The 22,268-nt window shown below is 39.8% G+C and overlaps 4 protein-coding genes across 5 annotated transcripts; all 4 read right to left on the bottom strand.

Moving 5' to 3' along the window:
- Positions 1-91: 91 nt before the first annotated feature.
- On the bottom strand, positions 92-3,851 carry LOC111612033 (extracellular calcium-sensing receptor-like). Its single transcript, XM_023351726.1, has 8 exons — positions 3,701-3,851; positions 3,046-3,340; positions 2,650-2,939; positions 2,208-2,503; positions 1,645-1,844; positions 1,304-1,525; positions 1,071-1,194; positions 92-990 (listed from the first exon to the last, which is right to left on the bottom strand). The coding sequence occupies exons 1-8, from the start codon at positions 3,805-3,807 to the stop codon at positions 92-94; spliced, it is 2,433 nt and encodes an 810-aa protein (XP_023207494.1). The 5' UTR covers positions 3,808-3,851.
- A 1,428-nt stretch (positions 3,852-5,279) lies between these two features.
- On the bottom strand, positions 5,280-8,872 carry LOC111612036 (extracellular calcium-sensing receptor-like). The gene is made up of 8 exons (XM_023351747.1): positions 8,799-8,872; positions 8,117-8,411; positions 7,724-8,013; positions 7,279-7,574; positions 6,792-6,991; positions 6,473-6,694; positions 6,264-6,387; positions 5,280-6,184 (listed from the first exon to the last, which is right to left on the bottom strand). Exons 1-8 carry the CDS (start codon positions 8,855-8,857, stop codon positions 5,280-5,282), a joined length of 2,391 nt encoding a protein of 796 aa, XP_023207515.1. The 5' UTR covers positions 8,858-8,872.
- A 5,006-nt stretch (positions 8,873-13,878) lies between these two features.
- LOC111612054 (extracellular calcium-sensing receptor-like) lies at positions 13,879-17,089 on the bottom strand. Its single transcript, XM_023351910.1, has 7 exons — positions 16,817-17,089; positions 16,424-16,713; positions 15,979-16,274; positions 15,542-15,741; positions 15,223-15,444; positions 15,014-15,137; positions 13,879-14,934 (listed from the first exon to the last, which is right to left on the bottom strand). The coding sequence occupies exons 1-7, from the start codon at positions 17,075-17,077 to the stop codon at positions 14,036-14,038; spliced, it is 2,292 nt and encodes a 763-aa protein (XP_023207678.1). The 5' UTR covers positions 17,078-17,089; the 3' UTR covers positions 13,879-14,035.
- A 1,484-nt stretch (positions 17,090-18,573) lies between these two features.
- Positions 18,574-22,040, bottom strand: LOC102222519 (extracellular calcium-sensing receptor-like). 2 transcript variants are annotated; one of them, XM_023351908.1, is made up of 7 exons: positions 21,780-22,040; positions 21,390-21,679; positions 20,953-21,245; positions 20,376-20,581; positions 20,035-20,256; positions 19,825-19,948; positions 18,574-19,741 (listed from the first exon to the last, which is right to left on the bottom strand). In XM_023351908.1, exons 1-7 carry the CDS (start codon positions 22,038-22,040, stop codon positions 18,843-18,845), a joined length of 2,295 nt encoding a protein of 764 aa, XP_023207676.1. In that variant the 3' UTR covers positions 18,574-18,842. The 2 variants fall into 2 exon arrangements, 1 of the variants encoding a protein (XP_023207676.1); XR_002754379.1 differs by lacking the exons at positions 20,035-20,256; positions 20,376-20,581 and having other exon boundaries at positions 19,665-19,741.
- Between the last annotated feature and the right edge of the window lie 228 nt (positions 22,041-22,268).

The raw sequence follows: 22,268 nt of genomic DNA on the forward strand, positions 1-22,268 counted from the left end.
GGAAGAAATAAGTGTAGTACACCCAGTTGTCTACTAACAAACATGGATAACATATGGTCATCTGTATGTTGTGTGAAGAAATATGATACAATTAGTTTTTATTCATTAAATGTTTCTTGGTGTTCTTTTCTGGCTGAAACAAAATAATGAAACACTTTGGAGCAAATATACACAGTATCAGTCCAAAACTGGAGGCCAGAATAGCAAATATCTCCACAGCCACAGTAAATTTTCCAGGAGAGCTGACATAAGCTGGGATGAAGGTGATCCAGACTGCACAGAATATCAACATGCTGAAGGTTATCATCTTGGCTTCGTTGAAATTATCAGGTAGTTTCCGAGCTAGAACAGCTAACACAAAGCAAAACACAGCCAGCAGGCCGATGTAGCCGAGCACAGCCCAGAAACCAACAGCAGAGCCTAACGCACATTCCAGGATGATCTTCTCCTTGTAGGTGGTCAGATTTTTCACTGGGAAGGGAGGACTCACAACCAACCAAATGATACATATTATAACTTGAATAAATGTAAAAGATAATACAGTCATTCTTTGTTGAAGAGGACCAAACCATTTCATGACATTGTTACCAGGAAGTGTAGCTTTAAAGGCCATTAGAACCACTATAGTTTTCCCAAGAACACAGGAGATACAGAGAACAAATGTGATGCCAAACGCTGTGTGCCGCAGCATGCAGGACCACTCAGAGGGGGCTCCAATGAAAGTTAATGAACATAAGAAACACAGAATCAGAGAGAAGAGCAGCAGGAAGCTCAGCTCAGAGTTGTTGGCTCTGACAATTGGAGTTGTTCTGTGATGGAAGAAAATCACTGTTGTAATGATGGCCAGACAGGCTCCACTGATGGAGAATACAGCCAGGATGATTGACAGGACTTCATCGAAGGAAAGAAACTCCACAGGTTTGGGGAAACAAGCATCTTTTTCGGTATTTGGCCAGAACTCTCTGGGACATGGGAAGCAATCAGGAGAATCTAAAAGACATGTATAAAATTGGTTTACCACTAAAATATTTTCAGTTGATGCAGTTTTTCATTAAACCAATTTATCTTACCTGTCATATTACTGATCTCTCCTTCAGGACATGGTATACAGTCATAGCAGCAGATTGGTTTTCCTTTCTGCAACACTTTACGAGTTCCTGGAGGACAACTCTCTGAGCAAACTGACACTGGAACCTGAAACAGAGATACAAACAAAATTGAAGTTTATAAACAAAATATTTCTGTAATGCATCTTAAGTTAAACAGCTAGACAACATTTAAATAGCTAAACTTTTGTCTTTACCTCTAAGCTACCTTCCACCCAGGTTATGTTTCTGTTGATATTGAACTTCTGGCCTTCTGGCAGCGATGCGTCATAAAACCCCACTGTCACCGGCTCAATGGCTCCTCTCTCATTCTTCTGCCAGTTCACCAGTTCGTAAAAAGCCACTGGATCCCCATTCGCATCAAATGACACATGATAGCCATTTTGGGAAAAGTTGACTTTCTTCAGCTCAGTTAAAACCTGTGAATGTGATTCAAAGTGATAAAGATGGATAGAAGTAGAGATAAATGTATTACACCGATTATGATATTTCAGTTCAGAAAAGCTAAATCACTGGTAAACACTGAAAATTCCCCAACCTCTTCAGACTCCAGCCTGATGGATTTGTCAGCAGTGAAATTAGTTTTTTGAGACCGTGCAGCTTGAATAGCATGAGCTATTGCATAAACAGCCTTGTACACCATGTTAGTAATTCTCAACTGTGACGTTTCAGTGTACGGGCTCTTAAGTGTGTTTAGATCCTCTTGTCCATTGCACATTCTCTTTTGTGTATCTCCACCTAAAGGTAGAAAAGAAAGGGAGGAAAATGCTGAAGCTCATTTTCATCAGTGTCCTTTTACTCTTGTTCTTATATCTTTATAAACTAATCACATTCTGTTCATCTGTTTAGCCTTCATGGAGAATGATAGTTATGATTTATGACTAAGACAACAATAAATACTGTTAGTCAGTTGAAAAAAACATTTTAACTCAAGTCAAAATACCAGATTATGTTTGAATATTTTCCATAAAGGTACTTTATGCTAGTAGCAATGTGAATTCTCCAACATTTAACCAACACCTTACAAGCATACGGTAATCACAAAAGTCTGAAATGAGGATTTAGGTGTATTAAATTAGCAATTAACCTGAAAAATCTCACTTTTTCTTAGCGTGCAATTGAACGCATCCTCCCAGAACTCAGAGAGGACAGGGGAAGCAGCCACTTCAGAGGGAGAGAGATCCAGAAGGAAATTTCTAAACCCAGGAATGACAGATTGCTGAATAGCCACTCCAATGGCCCCAGCACAGGAAGTGAAACGTAACATATCCATGTCAGTGAACCAGGCCTCGCTTCCGATCCATTGACGAGGCGGCGAAGGATCTCGTGACAGTTCTTCCAACAGGATCTTCATCTCTCCGATAGCTGCAAATGCCACCACAACTGTTGCTGTGGACCTGGAGGGACATTAAATGCATCATCTTTAACTAACACGGCACACCTTTTACTAGAAAATAATATAGGCCACTTGTATTTGGAAGAACATTTATAAGGGTTGCCGATGAACATCAATGCAATGTATACATGCAGCAATCACAGAAACCTCCGGATTATATCAGCAACTCTTTGGATTTTGCTGCGCGGGTTGGTCCGATAAAATGCTTCAGAGTACTCCACGCAGATCCCCTCTCTGAGAGCGACGTCTAGAAAAGCTGCCATGCCGTTATTTCCATAATCTGAGTCCGACCGGACGGCTCCAATCCAAGTCCAGCCAAAGTGCTTCACCAGCTTGGCCAGAGCGTCAGCTTGAAACTGATCACTGGGAATGGTTCTGAAAAAAGTTGGATACTGCTTCTTATCTGATAGGCAGGCACACGTGGCGTAGTGGCTCACCTAAAGCAAAACAAACAAAACAAAAGAAAAAGTCGTCCAAACTCTGAAATGTAACAAATAAAGCAGCACAAACTTCTTGCATGTGTCCGAAATACAAACAGTTTACCTGTGGAATGTTAAAAGACCCAATAATACGCGATATGCTGATGGATGGCGTGGACCCGGACTCAGCCACAACAGCCATCACCACTCCAGACTGAGAGCAATTGTCACCCCCATAAAACACAGGATCTTGGCCGTTTGACAGCTGAAATGCTGCATGCACAGCCACAGGCACCGAGGCGCACGAGTCGTGGATCTGATATCCAAGACTGACGTCGGCGAGAAGCTCTGTGCTGTTATTTATTTCCTCGGTGGCGAAGATCATTGCACGAGCAAAGCGCACTTCACGGGGGTCTATTCTGCACAGAAAAACAATGTTCAACATGTCTCCACATGACTACAAAACCTGGGCAAAACACACAGGAAAAGACTGTCTGACCAATTGAATTTAAAGTCCCTCCACACACTTTACACAATGCAAACAAAAAAAAAACATTCATCAGTAACTTCTAATGCCTAGTTTTAGAAGTTACTGTTGATAAGCAGTGCTTTAAATATACATACAACAGTTAAATCTTATTTGATTCTGATGTAAAAGTCAATATCTAAAAATAAAGTGGGAGGATTTATGTCACATCTCTTAAAAGCACTGAAACATTTTCAGCATTGTAGTTCGCCAAGAACTGAACTTCAGAATCCACTTGGTCTCAAACACTAACCTCCCTGAGCAGCTGGGAGACTCGGGTGCTGTGGTGTAGTTGTTCTCCACCGTGTGCATGCTGTTGTGGATGGAGAAAACACCGCCGATCACGTAGTCCCCGTCCATGGAGAACGCAGGTAAACGAGCAGCACCCTGCAGGCTACATGTATCTGGACGACCAGCTGAATTTCTCTGAGCCAATATTGACTTCGCCTCCAACAGACCCAGACCCAGAACAATAAACAATAACATCTCCATCCCTCAAGTGCAGGAAGGTGTGTTCTGTCTTTTTTTATATACCTTATTTCCTGAGAAAGGACGCCGTCACACAGCGGCGCCACAACAAGTCTTTTAATTGGGCATCCTTCATGTGTTTACGTCCCCATTCACATCTGTATCCTGCTTATTTTGTCTCTTTGTAACGTTTCCCTTGAAACCACTGGAAATAATTTAGAATGTATATTTTGCCACTGGAAGTACTTTACCCTGTTCAAAATATTTGCTGCCTCCTACGAGTTTTAGTTTGTGGTGGAAGAAATTGATTTGGGGAAAAATAGATTGTTTTGCAATTATGTTATTTCTATAAATTATTTTCATTTCATTCTTTAAAAAACTAACATTTTTAAGTAACTTTATACTTTTATCCTTCTGCTGACATCATTTTTAAATATTAAATGACTGATGTTTCAATCAGTTACTCAGTACTTGAGTATCGCTTTTACCAAACGCTTTATTTATTGTGTATGTTCTTAGACATCTATTTTTACTTTTACTTGAGCAAGATGTACTAAGCTTGGTTCTCTACTCACCTTTTGTCCTTTGTCTCTCTACATCTGAAGATCTATGACCTCTATTTACACAAATATTACTAACCTGCCTGAAGCTTTAATGAAGTGACGCAACAGAGAAAGGTTTAATTTGTTTTAAATGTGTGGTTTTTATTGATCTTTTCTTTGCTTCACACAAACATATCCAATAAAAGCCCAGGACCTGACAAAGATAACATTTTAAACTACTTACAAATAAAGATAAATATGATAACTGACAATATCTGGTCTAACATATTTGACTCTATTAAGACTTAATGAGTTCAGCCCTGAGAAAAAGTATTTCTCCCCTTACATATTTCTTGACACTTGCTTTTGTTTTCACACTTCAATGTTTCATAACAATGCTTTTCAAACTGAAACTCTTTCATGGAGACCATTTTTGGCCAAATATTTTATTTTTTATAGCTCAATTACAAATCCATAATTTAAATAAGGCAACTTAGACTTGGGAACTTTTAATTGCTGTTCTGTGTCCTTTTGTGACCTCCTGGGTGAATTATCACAATTTTTATCACATATGTTGGATTAGATAGTATAATTTATAGCTAAACTAAATTAGAACTGACGATTGCATTTTGTCAATGATAGTTTCAAACAAACTGTAATTATGTTTGTTAGAAGCTATCATTATTATTTTTGATCATCTGAAACATTTTAGTGTGAAAAAGCAATAACAACAAAGTCCACTATGATAAAAAAAATCAAATTACTGTAACATTATTTAGAAAAAGAAATGTTAATAGTTAAAACCATTTTTTGTGTGCCAAGTTACTGTGGATTTCGATTCATCAAATATTTCTTAGTGTTTTTTTCTGGCTGAAACAAAATGATGAAACACTTTGGAGCAAATATACACAGTATCAGTCCAAAACTGGAGGCCAGAATAGCAAATATCTCCACAGCCACAGTAAATTTTCCAGGAGAGCTGACATAAGCTGGGATGAAGGTGATCCAGACTGCACAGAATATCAACATGCTGAAGGTTATCATCTTGGCTTCGTTGAAATTATCAGCTAGTTTCCGAGCTAGAACAGCTAACACAAAGCAAAACACAGCCAGCAGGCCGATGTAGCCGAGCACAGCCCAGAAACCAACAGCAGAGCCTAACGCACATTCCAGGATGATCTTCTCCTTGTAGGTGGTCAGATTTTTCACTGGGAAGGGAGGACTCACAACCAACCAAATGATACATATTATAACCTGAATAAATGTAAAAGACACTACAGTCATTCTTTGTTGTAGAGGTCCAAACCATTTCATTGCATTACTACCAGGAAGTGTAGCTTTAAAGGCCATTAGAACCACTATAGTTTTCCCAAGAACACAGGAGATACAGAGAACAAATGTGATGCCAAACGCTGTGTGCCGCAGCATGCAGGACCACTCAGAGGGGGCTCCAATGAAAGTTAATGAACATAAGAAACACAGAGTCAGAGAGAAGAGCAGCAGGAAGCTCAGCTCAGAGTTGTTGGCTCTGACAATTGGAGTTGTTCTGTGATGGAAGAAAATCACACCTGTTATGATGGCCAGACAGGCTCCACTGATGGAAACTAAAGCCAGGATGATTGACAGGACTTCATCAAAGGAAAGAAACTCCACAGGTTTGTGGAAACAAGCATCTCTCTTTGCATTTGGCCAGAACTCTCTGGGACATGGGGAGCAATCAGGAGAATCTAAAAAGCACATTTTAATATATTCTTAGTATTTAAGTATAGCATGGTTAAAATTTGAATTATAAAAAATAGATTCTACCTGTCATATTACTGATTTCTCCTTCAGGACATGGTATACAGTCATAGCAGCAGATTGGTTTTCCTTTCTGCAACACTTTACGAGTTCCTGGAGGACAACTCTCTGAGCAAACTGACACTGGAACCTGAAACCGAAAAATGTGCAAATTTGAGCAAAATAATTTCAGAAGGAGCACAACACATTTGTATTTCTTGAACATTTATAATTACTTGAGTGCCACCTTCGACCCAGGTTATTTTCCTGTTGATACGAAACTTCTGGCCTTCTGGCAGCGATGCATCATAAAACCCCACTGCCACCGGCTCAATGGCTCCTCTCTCATTCTTCTGCCAGTTCACCAGTTCATAAAAAGCCACTGGATCCCCATTCCCATCAAAGGACACATGGTAACCATTTCGGGAAAAGTTGACTTGCTTAAGCTCAGTAAAAACCTGTTGAGTTGCAAAGCAATAAAGATTAGAAGATTTAAAGTAAAGCATTTTTCATTAGAATTATATTGCAATTCAATATAGTGTTTGATTCCCAGACCTCTTTTGACTCCAGCCTTTGGGTTTGAAGGAGGGTGAAATTTACTTTTTGAAACAATGCATTATGAATAGCATGTGCTATTGCATAGACAGCCTTGTACATCATGTTTGATATTCTCAGCTGAGATGTATCAGTGTACGGACTCTGGAGTGTCGTCAAGTCCTCTTGTCCATTACACATTCTTTTGGATGTACGGTTACCTAAAATCACAGAAAAAGATCCAGACATATAGATTTACATTCTTACTCTGCAGAGTCCTTCATCATCTCACAAAGTGCTTGAAGTCTACATGAAGCAAGGTTCACGCAGGTTAAAACTTTTGCATTGGCATGCCTCATTCTTATACTACATTTATGTTATTCTATGTTTTTAAAACACAGAAGATCCAAATTTAAAAAAAAAAAATTAAACAAGCAACATATGGACCTTTTTGGGTTCCAGATATGTTCATTTACAAAAAACAGCAACAACAAAAACAACAGCTCACTTTCTGTCAGGCTGCAGTTGAACGCATCCTCCCAGAACTCAGTCAGCACTGATGAGCCACGCACTTCTGATGGAGAGAGATCCAGGAGGAAGTCTCTAAAGCCAGGCATGACAGATCGCTGGATGGCAACTCCGATGGCCCCTGCACAGAAAGTGTAGCTCAGCAGTTGAGGTTCGGTTATCCAGGCCTCACTTCCAACCCACTGGCGAGGCGGAGGAGGCTCCTGAGCCAGCTCCTCTAACAGGATCTTCATGTCTCCAATTGCTGTAAAAGCCACCACAACTTTTGATGTTGACCTGGAGAGACATAAAATGCATTAATGCAAACTAACATATAGCTTATTTTTAATAAATCATAATAAAATCAATAATTTGGTTTAATAAAATATTTATCAGATTTGATGATGCACATCAATGCAAGGCACATATGTAGGCCACACAGAAACCTTCTGATAATATCGGCAACTCTTTTGATTTTGCTGCGCGGGTTGGTCCGATAAAAGGCTTCAGAGTACTCCACGCAGATCCCCTCTCGGAGTGCAACGTCTAGAAAAGCTGCCATGCCGTTATTTCCATAATCTGAGTCCGACCGGACGGCTCCAATCCAAGTCCAGCCAAAGTGTTTCACCAGCTTGGCCAGAGCGTCAGCTTGAAACTGATCACTGGGAATGGTTCTGAAAAAATTTGGATACTGTTTCTTATCTGAAAGGCAGGCACATGTGGAGTAGGGACTCACCTAAAAAAACAAAATAGAACAAAAAAATAAAGAAAACAATGAAGCCTATAAAGATAATCAAAGAAGCAGAATATTTCATTTTGGAAAAATGTTAATTATTTACCAGGGGAATGTTAAACGGTCCCGTAACACGTGATATGCTCATGGACGCCGTGGATCCAAACTCACCAACCACAGCCATCACCACACCAGAGGGAGAACAGTTGTCGCCTGAATTAAACACAGAGTCATTGCCGTTTAGCAGCTGAATTGCTGCATGCATGGCCACAGGGATGGAGGCACACGAGTCGTAGATTTGATATCCGAGTTTGACTCCTGGCAGCAGCTCTGTGCTGTTATTGATCTGCTCAATGGCAAAGATCATTGCTCGAGTGAGGCGCAAACCACGGGGGTCCACACTGCACACACAACAGAATTAAAAAGAACAAGGATAATTAGTATATTGTTACAAAACATCATGATAATATGCATAGAAATATGTTGCCTGGCCAATACATGTTATTGCAAAGTTCAAAACGATGTAGACATTCTAATAATCAATCTTAATGTATTTATTTCTTCATTTAAAATAAATGTTCATAAGCACTTTGTTTTAAAGGAAGAAAAAAGACAGCTTTACAAGTGATGATTTCGCTCTGATAGAACAGCCGTCATATTAAAATAAGAAAATACATGTCATGCATTTTTATACAATATGAAATAAATAATAGCTGATGCTACAGGGGGGAGAAAAAATAATAATTTAACCAGAATGTAACATCATTTCCACCTCCTCACTTACTAACCTCCCTATGCAGCTTAGAGTCTGAGGCACTGTGTTGTAGTTGTTGTCCACTGTGTGCATGTAGTGGTGGATAGAATAAACACCTCCAATGAGGTAGTCCCCATCCTCAGAGAATGCAGGCGTATGAGCGCCACCCTGCAGGGTGCACGCTGAAGACCGAGTAGCCATCAAACCAGCATCGCTGGATGGAAGACGCACTGATTTTTCCAGCCTATTGGCAGATTCAACAAGACCAACAACCATGTTCACATCAAGCAGACTCAGAGCCAATGCCAGGCCAAGACACAAAGCTGAGACTCCCATCCCTGAAGAGCATGAAGGCGTGTTTCAGCTTTTCTATATACGTTCGTTGTTTGTCGCGGGAGACTGGAGTGAATGTCGACGCACAATAGGCTGAGATCAAGGCTTTTAATTGGATGACCGTCATGTTTAAGTTTTTTCTACGTACGTCTTTGTTTTGTTGTTGATATTAACACTGATCAAATCCGCAATGTACTGGACCTTAGTTTTATGAACATATTGCTGCTTCGTGAGGTTTAAGATTCTTAGCATGAAACTTCAAGTCTGGCATTGTAAAGGAAATTCTGGTTTTCTGAAAAGTTGTCATGTGCTTCACATTGTTAGTATAAACAGCAGTCGGGAATTATTGTATGTACCTACTGCTTTATACGCATTGCTCATTTTCAGACAATTGAGGGGGTTTTTTGCTTTGGTTTTGATAAACTATCAAGTGCAAAATGTACCTTTTCAGGGGGTAAAATTTGAGATCAATCAATCAATCAATCAAATTTTATTTGTATAGCACATTTCAGCAGCAATGCATTTCAAAGTGCTTTACATCATTACAAACACAGAAACCCAATGCAACATAGGATCAACAATCAAAACAAAGCATTAAGTCAAGTTCCATCAATAAATTTGTAATTGATTACATTTCAAATACAATTCTAAACAGGTGGGTTTTTAGTCGAGATTTAAAAGAAGTCAGTGTTTCAGCTGTTTTACAGTTTTCTGGAAGTTTGTTCCAAATTTGTGGTGCATAGATGCTGAAAGCTGCTTCTGCTCATTTGGTTCTGGTTCTGGGGATGCAGAGCAGACCAGAACCGGAAGACCTGAGAGGTCTGGAAGGTTGATACAACAACAGCAGATGTTTAATGTTTTGTGGTGCTAAGCTGTTCACTGATTTATAAACTAACAACAGTATTTTAAAGTCTATTATTTGAGCTATAGGGAGCCAGTGTAGGGACTTTAAAACTGGTGTTATGTGCTCTATCTTCCTGGTTTTAGTGAGAACGTGAGCAGCAGCATTCTGGATCAGCTGCAGCTGTTTAACTGATTTGTTGGACAGATCAGTGAAGACGCTGTTGCAATAATCAATACGACTGAAGATGAACGCATGGATGAGTTTCTCTAGATTTTGCTGAGACATTAGTCCTCTAATGTTCTTCAGGTGATAGAAGGCCGACTTTGTAACTGTCTTTATGTGGCTCTGGAGGTTCAGGTCAGAGTCCATCACTACTCCCAGGTTTCGGGCTGATAGCTGGTTTTTAGTTGTAATAAATGAAGCTGCGCATTGACTCTACTGTAGATCATTCCTCTTTATGTCCAAAAATAATAACTTCAGTTTTGTTTCTGTTCAGCTGGAGAAAGTTTTGGCACATCCACACATTTATCTGTTCTAAGCATCTGTTCAGTGATTGGATGGGCTCTGAGTCACCTGGTGACATCGTAATGTAGAGCTGTGTGTCATCTGCATAGTTATGGTAGCTAATATTATTTCCTGTTATAACCTGAGCTAGTGGGAGCATATAAATATTGAATAAAAGGGGTTCTAGGATTGAACCTTGGGGTACCCCACATGTGACCTTTGACCTCTTTCATGAGAAGTTTCCAATTGAAACAAAAAATCCCTGTTCTTTATGTAGGATTCAAACCAGTTAAGCACTGGACCAGAGAGTCCGACCCAACTCTCTAGTCGATTCAGTAATATGTCCTGGTCAACAGTATCGAAAGCTGCACTGAAGTCCAACAGAACCAGCACTGTGGTTCTCCCACAGTCTGTATTTATATGGATGTCATTGGACACTTTTATGAGGGCGATCTCTGTGCTGTGGTGAGCACGAAAACCAGACTGGAAGGAGTCAAAGCGGTTGGTTATAGTTAGGAAGCTAGTTAATTGTTTACACACAGCGTTTTCAATAACTTTGTTGATGAATGGGAGGTTGGAGATCGGCCTGTAATTCTGCATTAGTAATTTGTCCAGATTGTTCTTTTTTATAAGTGGTTTGATTACTGCTGTTTTCAAAGCCTGGGGGAAAACGCCTGATGAGAGCGATGAGTTTACTATTTGGATCAGATCAGTAGCAATACCAGGCAGGACTTTCTTAAAGAAATGTGTGGGTAAAACATCCAGACAGCAGGAACTGGAGCTTAGTTGACTTATAATTTCCTGTAGGGTTTTATAATTAAGTAGTTGAAATTGGGTCGTTTTTCCTGTATTTGTTTTATTTGGTCACAGCATTGGTACTGGCTTTATAGTGGATGTACAGATTAATCCTCTGATTTTTTGAATTTTCTCTGAAAAGAAGCTGGAAAACTGGTTGCAGGTGGCAATACATTGGAATTCAGGCGGTAACGTCACAGGAGGGTTTGTGATTCTGTCAACTGTTGCAAATAAAGCTCGAGCATTGTTAATGTTTTTGTTTATGACATCTGCAAAGAAAGCCTCTCTTGCATGTTTTAGTGTTAAATGATAGTTACGTAGTCTTTCTTTATAGATGTCACAATGAACGTGGAGTTGAGTTTTACTCCATTTTCGTTCTGCCCTACGGCAGAGTTGTCTTGCAGATCTAACTGTTTGTATATTTCTCCATGGAGATTTCTTTTTACCAGACACAACCTTCATTTTAATTAGGGCAATGGAATCAATAATATCTGAAACTTTAGACTGAAAATCATCTACCAACTTATCTTCGTCATTACAGCTTAAGGGTGAGGAAGAAGAGTAGATTTGATTAAATGTTTCTGCTGTGTTTTCAGTGAGAGAACGTTTTGTGATGGTTGCTGTTTGTCCAAGTGGGTTAAAAGATAAAGAACTTTCAAAAATAACAGGAAGTGATCCGACAGGGCGACATCAGTTACAGAGACATTGGAAATATTCACGCCCTTACTGATAACCAGGTCCAGTGTGTGTCCTTGAGTGTGTGTTGCTTGTTTCACATGTTGTGTTAGACCAAAAGTCTCAAAAATATTAGCAAGCTTTTGTCAACATGAATGTTGAAATCACCGACAATTATTAAACAATCATAATCAATACATATAAGAGATAGAAGTTCATTCAAGTCAGTATAGAAATTTTCCACAAAAGTTGGAGTTTTGTACGGAGTTACTGTCAAAGTTCGTTTGTGGCCTTTAACCTCAATTCCAAGATACTCAAAAGAGGTGAAGTGACCCAAAGAGATTTTACTACAGTTTATCGTATTCTTAAATATTGAAGCCACGCCTCCTCCTTTTTTGTGTTTTCTATTCTCACTGAAGAAATTGTAGTTAGGAGGCGCAGATTCAATTAGTACGATCAGTTCATTACTGTCATTCAACCATGTTTCTGTCAGAAACATAACATCAACATTATGCTCAGTGATGAAATCATTAATTAATAGAGCTTTAGCACAGAGAGATCTTGTATTTAAAAGAGCTAGTTTAAGAGACTTGGAGGCCAAGAGTTCTTCAGTCTGGGGTTCCTTTAGGCAGGGGAACAGTCTGATGTTTGAATTAAAACAGCTGTATTTTATGTTTCTGTTTTTTGTAAATTTTCTTGTAGTGATCTGGACAGGTAATGTCCTGTTCTGAGGTGCCGGGGGGCCAGACACATTCTGGAGGAAGACAGGTGTAAAGCTAAAATCTGGACCCCGGCCTCAGACCTCAGAAACACAGAGTGATGGATCCTCTGGGAAATTAGAGTCAGGTGGCTTAAATGAAGTGAGGTCTGCTACGTGAGCGCTAAGTAGAGACATCCCAAGTAAAACCTGTTGATTCATTCCATCTGTAAATTTAAGAAACTCCGGTCCAGAAGACATTTCTTCAAAGGTATTTTGTGAATCCTGTGAATGAGTGGGTGAGCAGAGAGTGAGGGGGGGAGGAGGAAGGGAACCAGTCGCTCCGTCTTCAGTCGATGTTGTATCAGCTTGTTTTGGAACTGGTTGCTCCTGATAAGCAGAGGGTTCCATCCTAGTCAGACATCCTTGAGCCTGTTCTTCTGAAGCAATGATCAAGTTGCTGTCCTTGTTGATAGAATGAAAGAGGTTTGCAGTGAGTAGCTTTATCCCATGTTTATTAAGATTGCGTCCGCCTCTTCCAAAAAGGTGAAAGCGCTGCCAATAGTTCCAGAGGTTATTGATGAAGGTCACTGAGCTGGCAGAGTAGGTTTTCATCAGCCATTTGTTTATCATGTCCAGCCTGGAGTGCTTTTCGTATCCCCATGTCAAAACGCAAGAGATTTGACAATTATGGCCTGGTTGCATTAAGTTAATCCCCAGATTATTCATACTCCTGGAAGATTTAGGTTTGTTATTTTTGAAGAAATCAAAAGGCTTATTCTTACTGAAAGTTTTGTTAATATTTCAGACAGACAAGATCCTCTTTTCAGTGTTTCATAGTCAAAGACATACAGGGATATAGAAAAAGAGTCAAAAATATTGTAAAAACGTTGGGCGTGTTAAGGTGGCGCAGGGGGTTAGCACTCCCCAACTTTGGAGGCTTTAGTCCTCGACGTGGCCGTCGTGGGTTCGACTCCCGGTCCCGGTGACCTTTGCCGCATGTCGTACCCTCTTTCCTGTCTGCCTACTGTCACAAAAAATACGAGCCACAAGCACCGCACAAACTCTTTGGAGAAAAAAATGTAAAAAATATATATTGTAAAAATGTTCACCTATTTCAAAAAGTCATGAATTATACAGATTCATTACACATAGTGGCAAATTCAAGTCTTTATTGTAGTTCTGAAGATGATGGCTTAATGTTTTAAGAAAACAACTGACGTTTAGCCTTGGTACATTTTGTACATGAGTGTTGCTTGTTGTTTTTAGTACAAGTCATGGTTAAGAGCAGTAAATTCAGACATATATATAGAAAAAAACAAAGTCATTAATATTTACACTGCTTACAAATGTTGATATATAGTTGATATATTACCTTGAAACAACTCAACCATATTGTTTCCAAACAATGTAAAAGGGATACTTAACTTTTGTTCATTAAATATTTCTTGGTGTTTTTTTCTGGCTGAAACAAAATGATGAAACACTTTGGAGCAAATATACACAGTATCAGTCCAAAACTGGAGGCCAGAATAGCAAATATCTCCACAGCCACAGTAAATTTTCCAGGAGAGCTGACATAAGCTGGGATGAAGGTGATCCAGACTGCACAGAATATCAACATGCTGAAGGTTATCATCTTGGCTTCGTTGAAATTATCAGGTAGTTTCCGAGCTAGAACAGCTAACACAAAGCAAAACACAGCCAGCAGGCCGATGTAGCCGAGCACAGCCCAGAAACCAACAGCAGAGCCTAACGCACATTCCAGGATGATCTTCTCCTTGTAGGTGGTCAGATTTTTCACTGGGAAAGGAGGACTCACAACCAACCAAATGATACATATTATAACCTGAATAAATGTAAAAGACACTACAGTCATTCTTTGTTGTAGAGGTCCAAACCATTTCATTGCATTACTACCAGGAAGTGTAGCTTTAAAGGCCATTAGAACCACTACAGTTTTCCCAAGAACACAGGAGATACAGAGAACAAATGTGATGCCAAACGCTGTGTGCCGCAGCATGCAGGACCACTCAGAGGGGGCTCCAATGAAAGTTAATGAACATAAGAAACACAGAGTCAGAGAGAAGAGCAGCAGGAAGCTCAGCTCAGAGTTGTTGGCTCTGACAATTGGAGTTGTTCTGTAATAGAAGAAGATCACTGCTGTAATGACAGCAAGAAAGGCTCCACTGATGGAGAATACAGCCAGGATGATTGACAGGACTTCATCGAAGGAAAGAAACTCCACAGGTTTGTGGAAACAAGCATCTCTCTTTGCATTTGGCCAGAACTCTCTGGGACATGGGGAGCAATCAGGAGAATCTAAAAAGCACATTTTAATATATTCTTAGTATTTAAGTATAGCATGGTTAAAATTTGAATTATAAAAAATAGATTCTACCTGTCATATTACTGATCTCTCCTTCAGGACATGGTATACAGTCATAGCAGCAGATTGGTTTTCCTTTCTGCAACACTTTACGAGTTCCTGGAGGACAACTCTCTGAGCAAACTGACACTGGAACCTGAAACCGAAAAATGTGCAAATTTGAGCAAAATAAATTCAGAAGGAGCACAACACATTTGTATTTCTTGAACATTTATAATTACTTGAGTGCCACCTTCGACCCAGGTTATTTTCCTGTTGATACGAAACTTCTGGCCTTCTGGCAGCGATGCATCATAAAACCCCACTGTTACCGGCTCAATGGCTCCTCTCTCATTCTTCTGCCAGTTCACCAATTCAAAGAAAGCCACTGGATCCCCATTCCCATCAAATGACACATGGTAACCATTTTGGGAAAAGTTGACTTGCTTAAGCTCAGTAAAAACCTGTTGAGTTGCAAAGCAATAAAGATTAGAAGATTTAAAGTAAAGCATTTTTCATTAGAATTATATTTCAATTCAATATAGTGTTTTATTCCCAGACCTCTTTTGACTCCAACCTTTGGGTTTGAAGAAGGGTGAAATTTACTTTTTGAAACAATGCATTATGAATAGCATGTGCTATTGCATAGACAGCCTTGTACATCATGTTTGAAATCCTCAGCTGAGATGTATCAGTGTACGGACTCTGGAGTGTCGTCAAGTCCTCTTGTCCATTACACATTCTTTTGGATGTACGGTTACCTAAAAGTACAGAAAAAGATCCAGAATGGTGACTCTTAAGAAAGAGTGTTTGTCTCTTTATTTTTGTGCAGAGTTGAATACACTTAAGTATGAAATCGAAATAATTCATATACATGACACAAAAGTTTTTGACTTCCATTCCTTTATAAAAAAAATTAAACAAGCAACATATGGACCTTTTTGGGTTTCAAATATGTTCATTTACAAAAAACAGCAACAACAAAAACAACAGCTCACTTTCTGTCAGGCTGCAGTTGAACGCATCCTCCCAGAACTCAGTCAGCACTGATGAGCCACGCACTTCTGATGGAGAGAGATCCAGGAGGAAGTCTCTAAAGCCAGGCATGACAGATCGCTGGATGGCAACTCCGATGGCCCCTGCACAGAAAGTGTAGCTCGGCAGTTGAGGTTCGGTTATCCAGGCCTCACTTCCAACCCACTGGCGAGGCGGAGGAGGCTCCTGAGCCAGCTCCTCTAACAGGATCTTCATGTCTCCAATTGCTGTAAAAGCCACCACAACTTTTGATGTTGACCTGGAGAGACATAAAATGCATTTATGCAATCTAACATATAGCTTATTTTTAATAAATCATAATAAAATCAATAATTTGGTTTAATAAAATATTTATCAGATTTGATGATGCACATCAATGCAAGGCACATATGTAGGCCACACAGAAACCTTCTGATAATATCGGCAACTCTTTTGATTTTGCTGCGCGGGTTGGTCCGATAAAAGGCTTCAGAGTACTCCACGCAGATCCCCTCTCGGAGTGCAACGTCTAGAAAAGCTGCCATGCCGTTATTTCCATAATCTGAGTCCGACCGGATGGCTCCAATCCAAGTCCAGCCAAAGTGTTTCACCAGCTTGGCCAGAGCGTCAGCTTGAAACTGATCACTGGGAATGGTTCTGAAAAAATTTGGATACTGTTTCTTATCTGAAAGGCAGGCACATGTGGAGTAGGGACTCACCTAAAAAAACAAAATAAAACAAAAAAATAAAGAAAACAATGAAGCCTATAAAGATAATCAAAGAAGCAGAATATTTCATTTTGGAAAAATGTTAATTATTTACCAGGGGAATGTTAAACGGTACCGTAACACGTGATATGCTCATGGACGCCGTGGATCCAAACTCACCAACCACAGCCATCACCACACCAGAGTGAGAACAGTTGTCGCCTGAATTAAACACAGAGTCATTGCCGTTTAGCAGCTGAATTGCTGCATGCATGGCCACAGGGATGGAGGCACACGGGTCGTAGATTTGATATCCCAGTTTGACTCCTGGCAGCAGCTCTGTGCTGTTATTGATCTGCTCAATGGCAAAGATCATTGCTCGAGTGAGGCGCAAACCACGGGGGTCCACACTGCACACACAACAGAATTAAAAAGAACAAGGATAATTAGTATATTGTTACAAAACATCATGATAATATGCATAGAAATATGTTGCCTGGCCAATACATGTTGTTGCAAAGTTCAAAACGATGTAGACATTCTAATAATCAATCTTAATGTATTTATTTCTTCATTTAAAATAAATGTTCATAAGCACTTTGTTTTAAAGGAAGAAAAAAGGCAGCTTTACAAGTGATGATTTCGCTCTGATAGAACAGCCGTCATATTAAAATAAGAAAATACATGTCATGCATTTTTATACAATATGAAATAAATAATAGCTGATGCTACAGGGGGGAGAAAAAATAATAATTTAACCAGAATGTAACATCATTTCCACCTCCTCACTTACTAACCTCCCTATGCAGCTTAGAGTCTGAGGCACTGTGTTGTAGTTGTTGTCCACTGTGTGCATGTAGTGGTGGATAGAATAAACACCTCCAATGAGGTAGTCCCCATCCTCAGAGAATGCAGGCGTATGAGCGCCACCCTGTAGGGTGCACGCTGAAGACCGAGTAGCCATCAAACCAGCATCGCTGGATGGAAGACGCACTGATTTTTCCAGCCTATTGGCAGATTCAACAAGACCAACAACCATGTTCACATCAAGCAGACTCAGAGCCAATGCCAGGCCAAGACACAAAGCTGAGACTCCCATCCCTGAAGAGCATGAAGGCGTGTTTCAGCTTTTCTATATACGTTCGTTGTTTGTCGCGGGAGACTGGAGTGAATGTCGACGCACAATAGGCTGAGATCAAGGCTTTTAATTGGATGACCGTCATGTTTAAGTTTTTTCTACGTACGTCTTTGTTTTGTTGTTGATATTAACACTGATCAAATCCGCAATGTACTGGACCTTAGTTTTATGAACATATTGCTGCTTTGTGAGGTTTAAGATTCTTAGCATGAAACTTCAAGTCTGGCATTGTAAAGGACATTCTGGTTTTCTGAAAACTTGTGAGGCTATTCCTTTTATTTTTTTTCATGTGCTGCACATTGTTAGTATAAACAACAGTCGGGAATTACTGTATGTACCTACTGCTTTATATGCATTGCTCATTTTCAGACAATTGAGGGGTTTTTTGCTTTGGTTTTGATAAACTATCAAGTGCAAAATGTACCTTTTCAGGGGGTAAAATTGAGATGTCAAAGAACAAGAGGTTTGACAATTATGGCCGGGTTGCATAAAGTTAATCGCCACATTATTCATACCCCTGGCAGATTTTGGTTTGTTATTTTTGCAGAAATCAAAAGGCTTATTTTTACTGAAAGTTTTGTTAATATTTCAGACAAGATCCTCTTTATTTAATAATGAAAAATTTCCAGTGTACCATGGAAATACATACAGGGAAATAGCAAAAGAGTTACAATATTGTAAAAATGTTCACCTATTTCAAAACGTCATGAATTATACAGATTCATTACACGTAGTGACACCTTCAAGTCTTTATTGTAGCTCTGATGATTATGGCTTAATGTTTTAAGAAAACAATTGACGTTTAGCCTTGGTACATTTTGTACATGGGTGTTGCTTGTTGTTTTTAGTACAAGTCATGGTTAAGAGCAGTAAATTCAGACATATATGGAGAAAAAAAACAAAGTCATTATTATTTACACTGCTTACAAATGTTGATGTATAGTTGATATATTGCCATGAAACAACTCAACCATATTGTTTCCAAACAATGTAAATGGGAAACTTAACTTTTGTTCATCAAACTTTTCTTAGTGTTTTTTTCTGGCTGAAACAAAATAATGAAACACTTTGGAGCAAATATACACAGTATCAGTCCAAAACTGGAGGCCAGAATAGCAAATATCTCCACAGCCACAGTAAATTTTCCAGGAGAGCTGACATAAGCTGGGATGAAGGTGATCCAGACTGCACAGAATATCAACATGCTGAAGGTTATCATCTTGGCTTCGTTAAAATTATCAGGTAGTTTCCGAGCTAGAACAGCTAACACAAAGCAAAACACAGCCAGCAGGCCGATGTAGCCGAGCACAGCCCAGAAACCAACAGCAGAGCCTAACGCACATTCCAGGATGATCTTCTCCTTGTAGGTGGTCAGATTTTTCACTGGGAAGGGAGGACTCACAACCAACCAAATGATACATATTAAAACTTGAATAAATGTAAAAGATAATACAGTCATTCTTTGTTGTACAGGACCAAACCATTTCATTGTATTACTACCAGGAAGTGTAGCTTTAAAGGCCATTAGAACCACTATAGTTTTCCCAAGAACACAGGAGATACAGAGAACAAATGTGATGCCAAACGCTGTGTGCCGCAGCATGCAGGACCACTCAGAGGGGGCTCCAATGAAAGTTAATGAACATAAGAAACACAGAGTCAGAGAGAAGAGCAGCAGGAAGCTCAGCTCAGAGTTGTTGGCTCTGACAATTGGAGTTGTTCTGTAATAGAAGAAGATCACTGCTGTAATGATGGCCAGACAGGCTCCACTAATTGAGACTACAGCCAAGATTATTGACAGGATTTCATCGAAGGAAAGAAACTCCACAGGTTTAGTAAGACAAGCATTTCTCTCTGCATTTGGCCAGAACTCTTTGGGGCATGGGAAGCAATCAGGAGAATCTAAAATATAAAGCAAACACATTTGTTAACTCATTGATATTTTTTGCCAAGCTGAGCTGGTGTTTAGAAATGTTTAACATTACCTGTCATATTACTGATCTCTCCTTCAGGACATGGTATACAGTCATAGCAGCAGATTGGTTTTCCTTTCTGCAACACTTTACGAGTTCCTGGAGGACAACTCTCTGAGCAAACTGACACTGGAACCTGCATCACAAAACAAATAATGTTCTCAAGTATCAACAATGAAGCAATGGTTTAGCTGTTTAATAGTTTCTGTATTGTCCCATTACTTGAGTGCTATCCTCCAACCAGGTTATGTTCCAATTGATGTGAAACTGCTGGCCCTTTTGCAGTGATGCATCATAATATCCCACTTTTACCAGTTTAATAACTCCTCTGTCACTCTTCTGCCAGTTTACCAGCTCATAAAAAGCCACTGGATCCCCATTAGAGTCAAATGACACATGATAACCATTTCTGGAAAAATTTACTTTCTTCAGCTCTGAGAAAACCTGTGAAGCAACACAGTTTTAAGGGGAAAGAAAGATTACATTTAAATGCCATGTAACAAAAATAATGACGAATGTATTGTCAAAGAAATTGTTTAAAATCACTCTCTATTCTATCAGACCTGGTTTGGTTCCAGTTTAATGTGTTTGTCACAGTGTATGGTTTCATTTGTTTTCAGGCAAACTGCATTGTGAATGGCATGTGCTATTGCATAAACAGCCTTATATGCCATGTTGGTGATTCTTAACTGAGATGTTTCCGTGTACGGGTTAGAGAGTTTTTTAATGTCTTCCGTTCCGTCACAGGTCCTTTTGTCTGGATCAGAACCTAATGACATGGAAAGATAAGACCAAAACTTATCAAAAATGCAACAAAACTTTCTGAGGGCGTCTTGAAAGATCTCATGATGTTTTATCTGCAATGTTAAAAGGTGGGATTAATCCCTATACACATAAAAAAAAATGTCATTCTGGGTAGTTAAAAACGTTTTGCTGAATTATTGTGGAACAACATTAAAAGTTTTTGGGGGGTGTTTTTCAATAGAAAAAATAATAAGGTATTGTTTTAAAAGTAATTAGACTATTTTTCTCTCTGAATATGTTCTGGGTTGCATATGCTGAAACAGATAATCACTTTAGGTGCATTTGTTTCCACTTTGTACATTTACTTTTTAGGAAAATGCGAGTAAACGTTCTCACTTTTCAGCTTGCAGTTGAATGAATCCTCCCAGAACTCAGACAGCACTGAAGAGGCAGCCACTTGTGGGGGAGAAAGGTTGAGAAGGAAGTCTCTTAGGCCGGGAATGACTGATTGCTGGATGGCAACACCGACTGCCCCCGCACAGAAACTGAAACTCATCAGGTGTGGGTCCGTTACCCAAGCCTCACTTCCAATCCACTGGCGAGGTGGAGGGGGGTCCAGAGCCAGCTCCTCTAAAAGAAATTTCATGTCGCCTGGAGCTGCAAATGCCACAACTACGGTTGATGTTGATCTGAGGAGAAATTGTTAGTGTATTATGTAACATATAGCTGGATTTTTTGCAATTGTATGAGGCAAATCAGTTTCTTTAATTAAATATTTGTCTAATTTTCTGAAACACTTCGATACAAAGTATACATGCAGCAGATACAGAAACCTCCGGATGACGTCAGCGACTCTTTGGATTTTACTGCGTGGGTTGGTCCGATAGAAGGATTCAGAGTACTCCACGCAGATCCCCTCTCTGAGCGCCGCCTCAAGAAAAGCTGCCATGCCGTTATTTCCATAATCCGAGTCCGACCGGACGGCGCCTATCCAAGTCCAGCCAAAGTGTTTCACCAGCTTGGCCAGGGCATCAGCTTGGTACTGATCACTGGGGATGGTTCTGAAAAAGGTTGGATAGTGCTTCTTATCCGACAGGCAGGCACAAGTGGCGTAGTGGCTCACCTAAAACAAAAAAATCAAATGAAGCTTATGTGCGTAACAATTACAGCAGGAGAGAGGCAATTTCATTAGGCAGAGAACGAGCAGAGTACGAGCTATTCACCTGAGGAATCTTGAAGGACCCGATAACACGAGACATACTGATGGATGGAGTGGATCCAGATTCCCCAATAACAGCCATTACGGCGCCAGACTGAGAGCATTCATCAGCTGTGTAAAACACAGAGTCATTTCCGTTCGCTAGCTGAAACGCCGCATGCACAGTGACAGGCACAGATGCGCAAGAATCGTGGATCTGATATCCCAGCTTCACACCGGGCAGCAGCTCTGTGCTGTTGTTTATTTCCTCAATGGCAAAGATCATCGCACGAGAGAAGCGCAGTTCTCGAGGGTCTATTCTGCACACACAAAGTATGAATGTGTAGCCTACAAAGCAATCCAAAAGAAAATGTCGCTGGACTAATACAGTACACATCAGTTCAAAGTAAAAGATTAGGAACCATCTTTTTCAATAAAGCCGAACCCGAGAAAGTTTATTTTCATTCTTTTAAAGTTATTAAAAACTTTAAAAGTTTTAAAAACAGAATTTTAA

Source organism: Xiphophorus maculatus, chromosome 18, assembly GCF_002775205.1.
Source record: "Xiphophorus maculatus strain JP 163 A chromosome 18, X_maculatus-5.0-male, whole genome shotgun sequence".
NCBI classification, from domain to species: domain Eukaryota; kingdom Metazoa; phylum Chordata; class Actinopteri; order Cyprinodontiformes; family Poeciliidae; genus Xiphophorus; species Xiphophorus maculatus.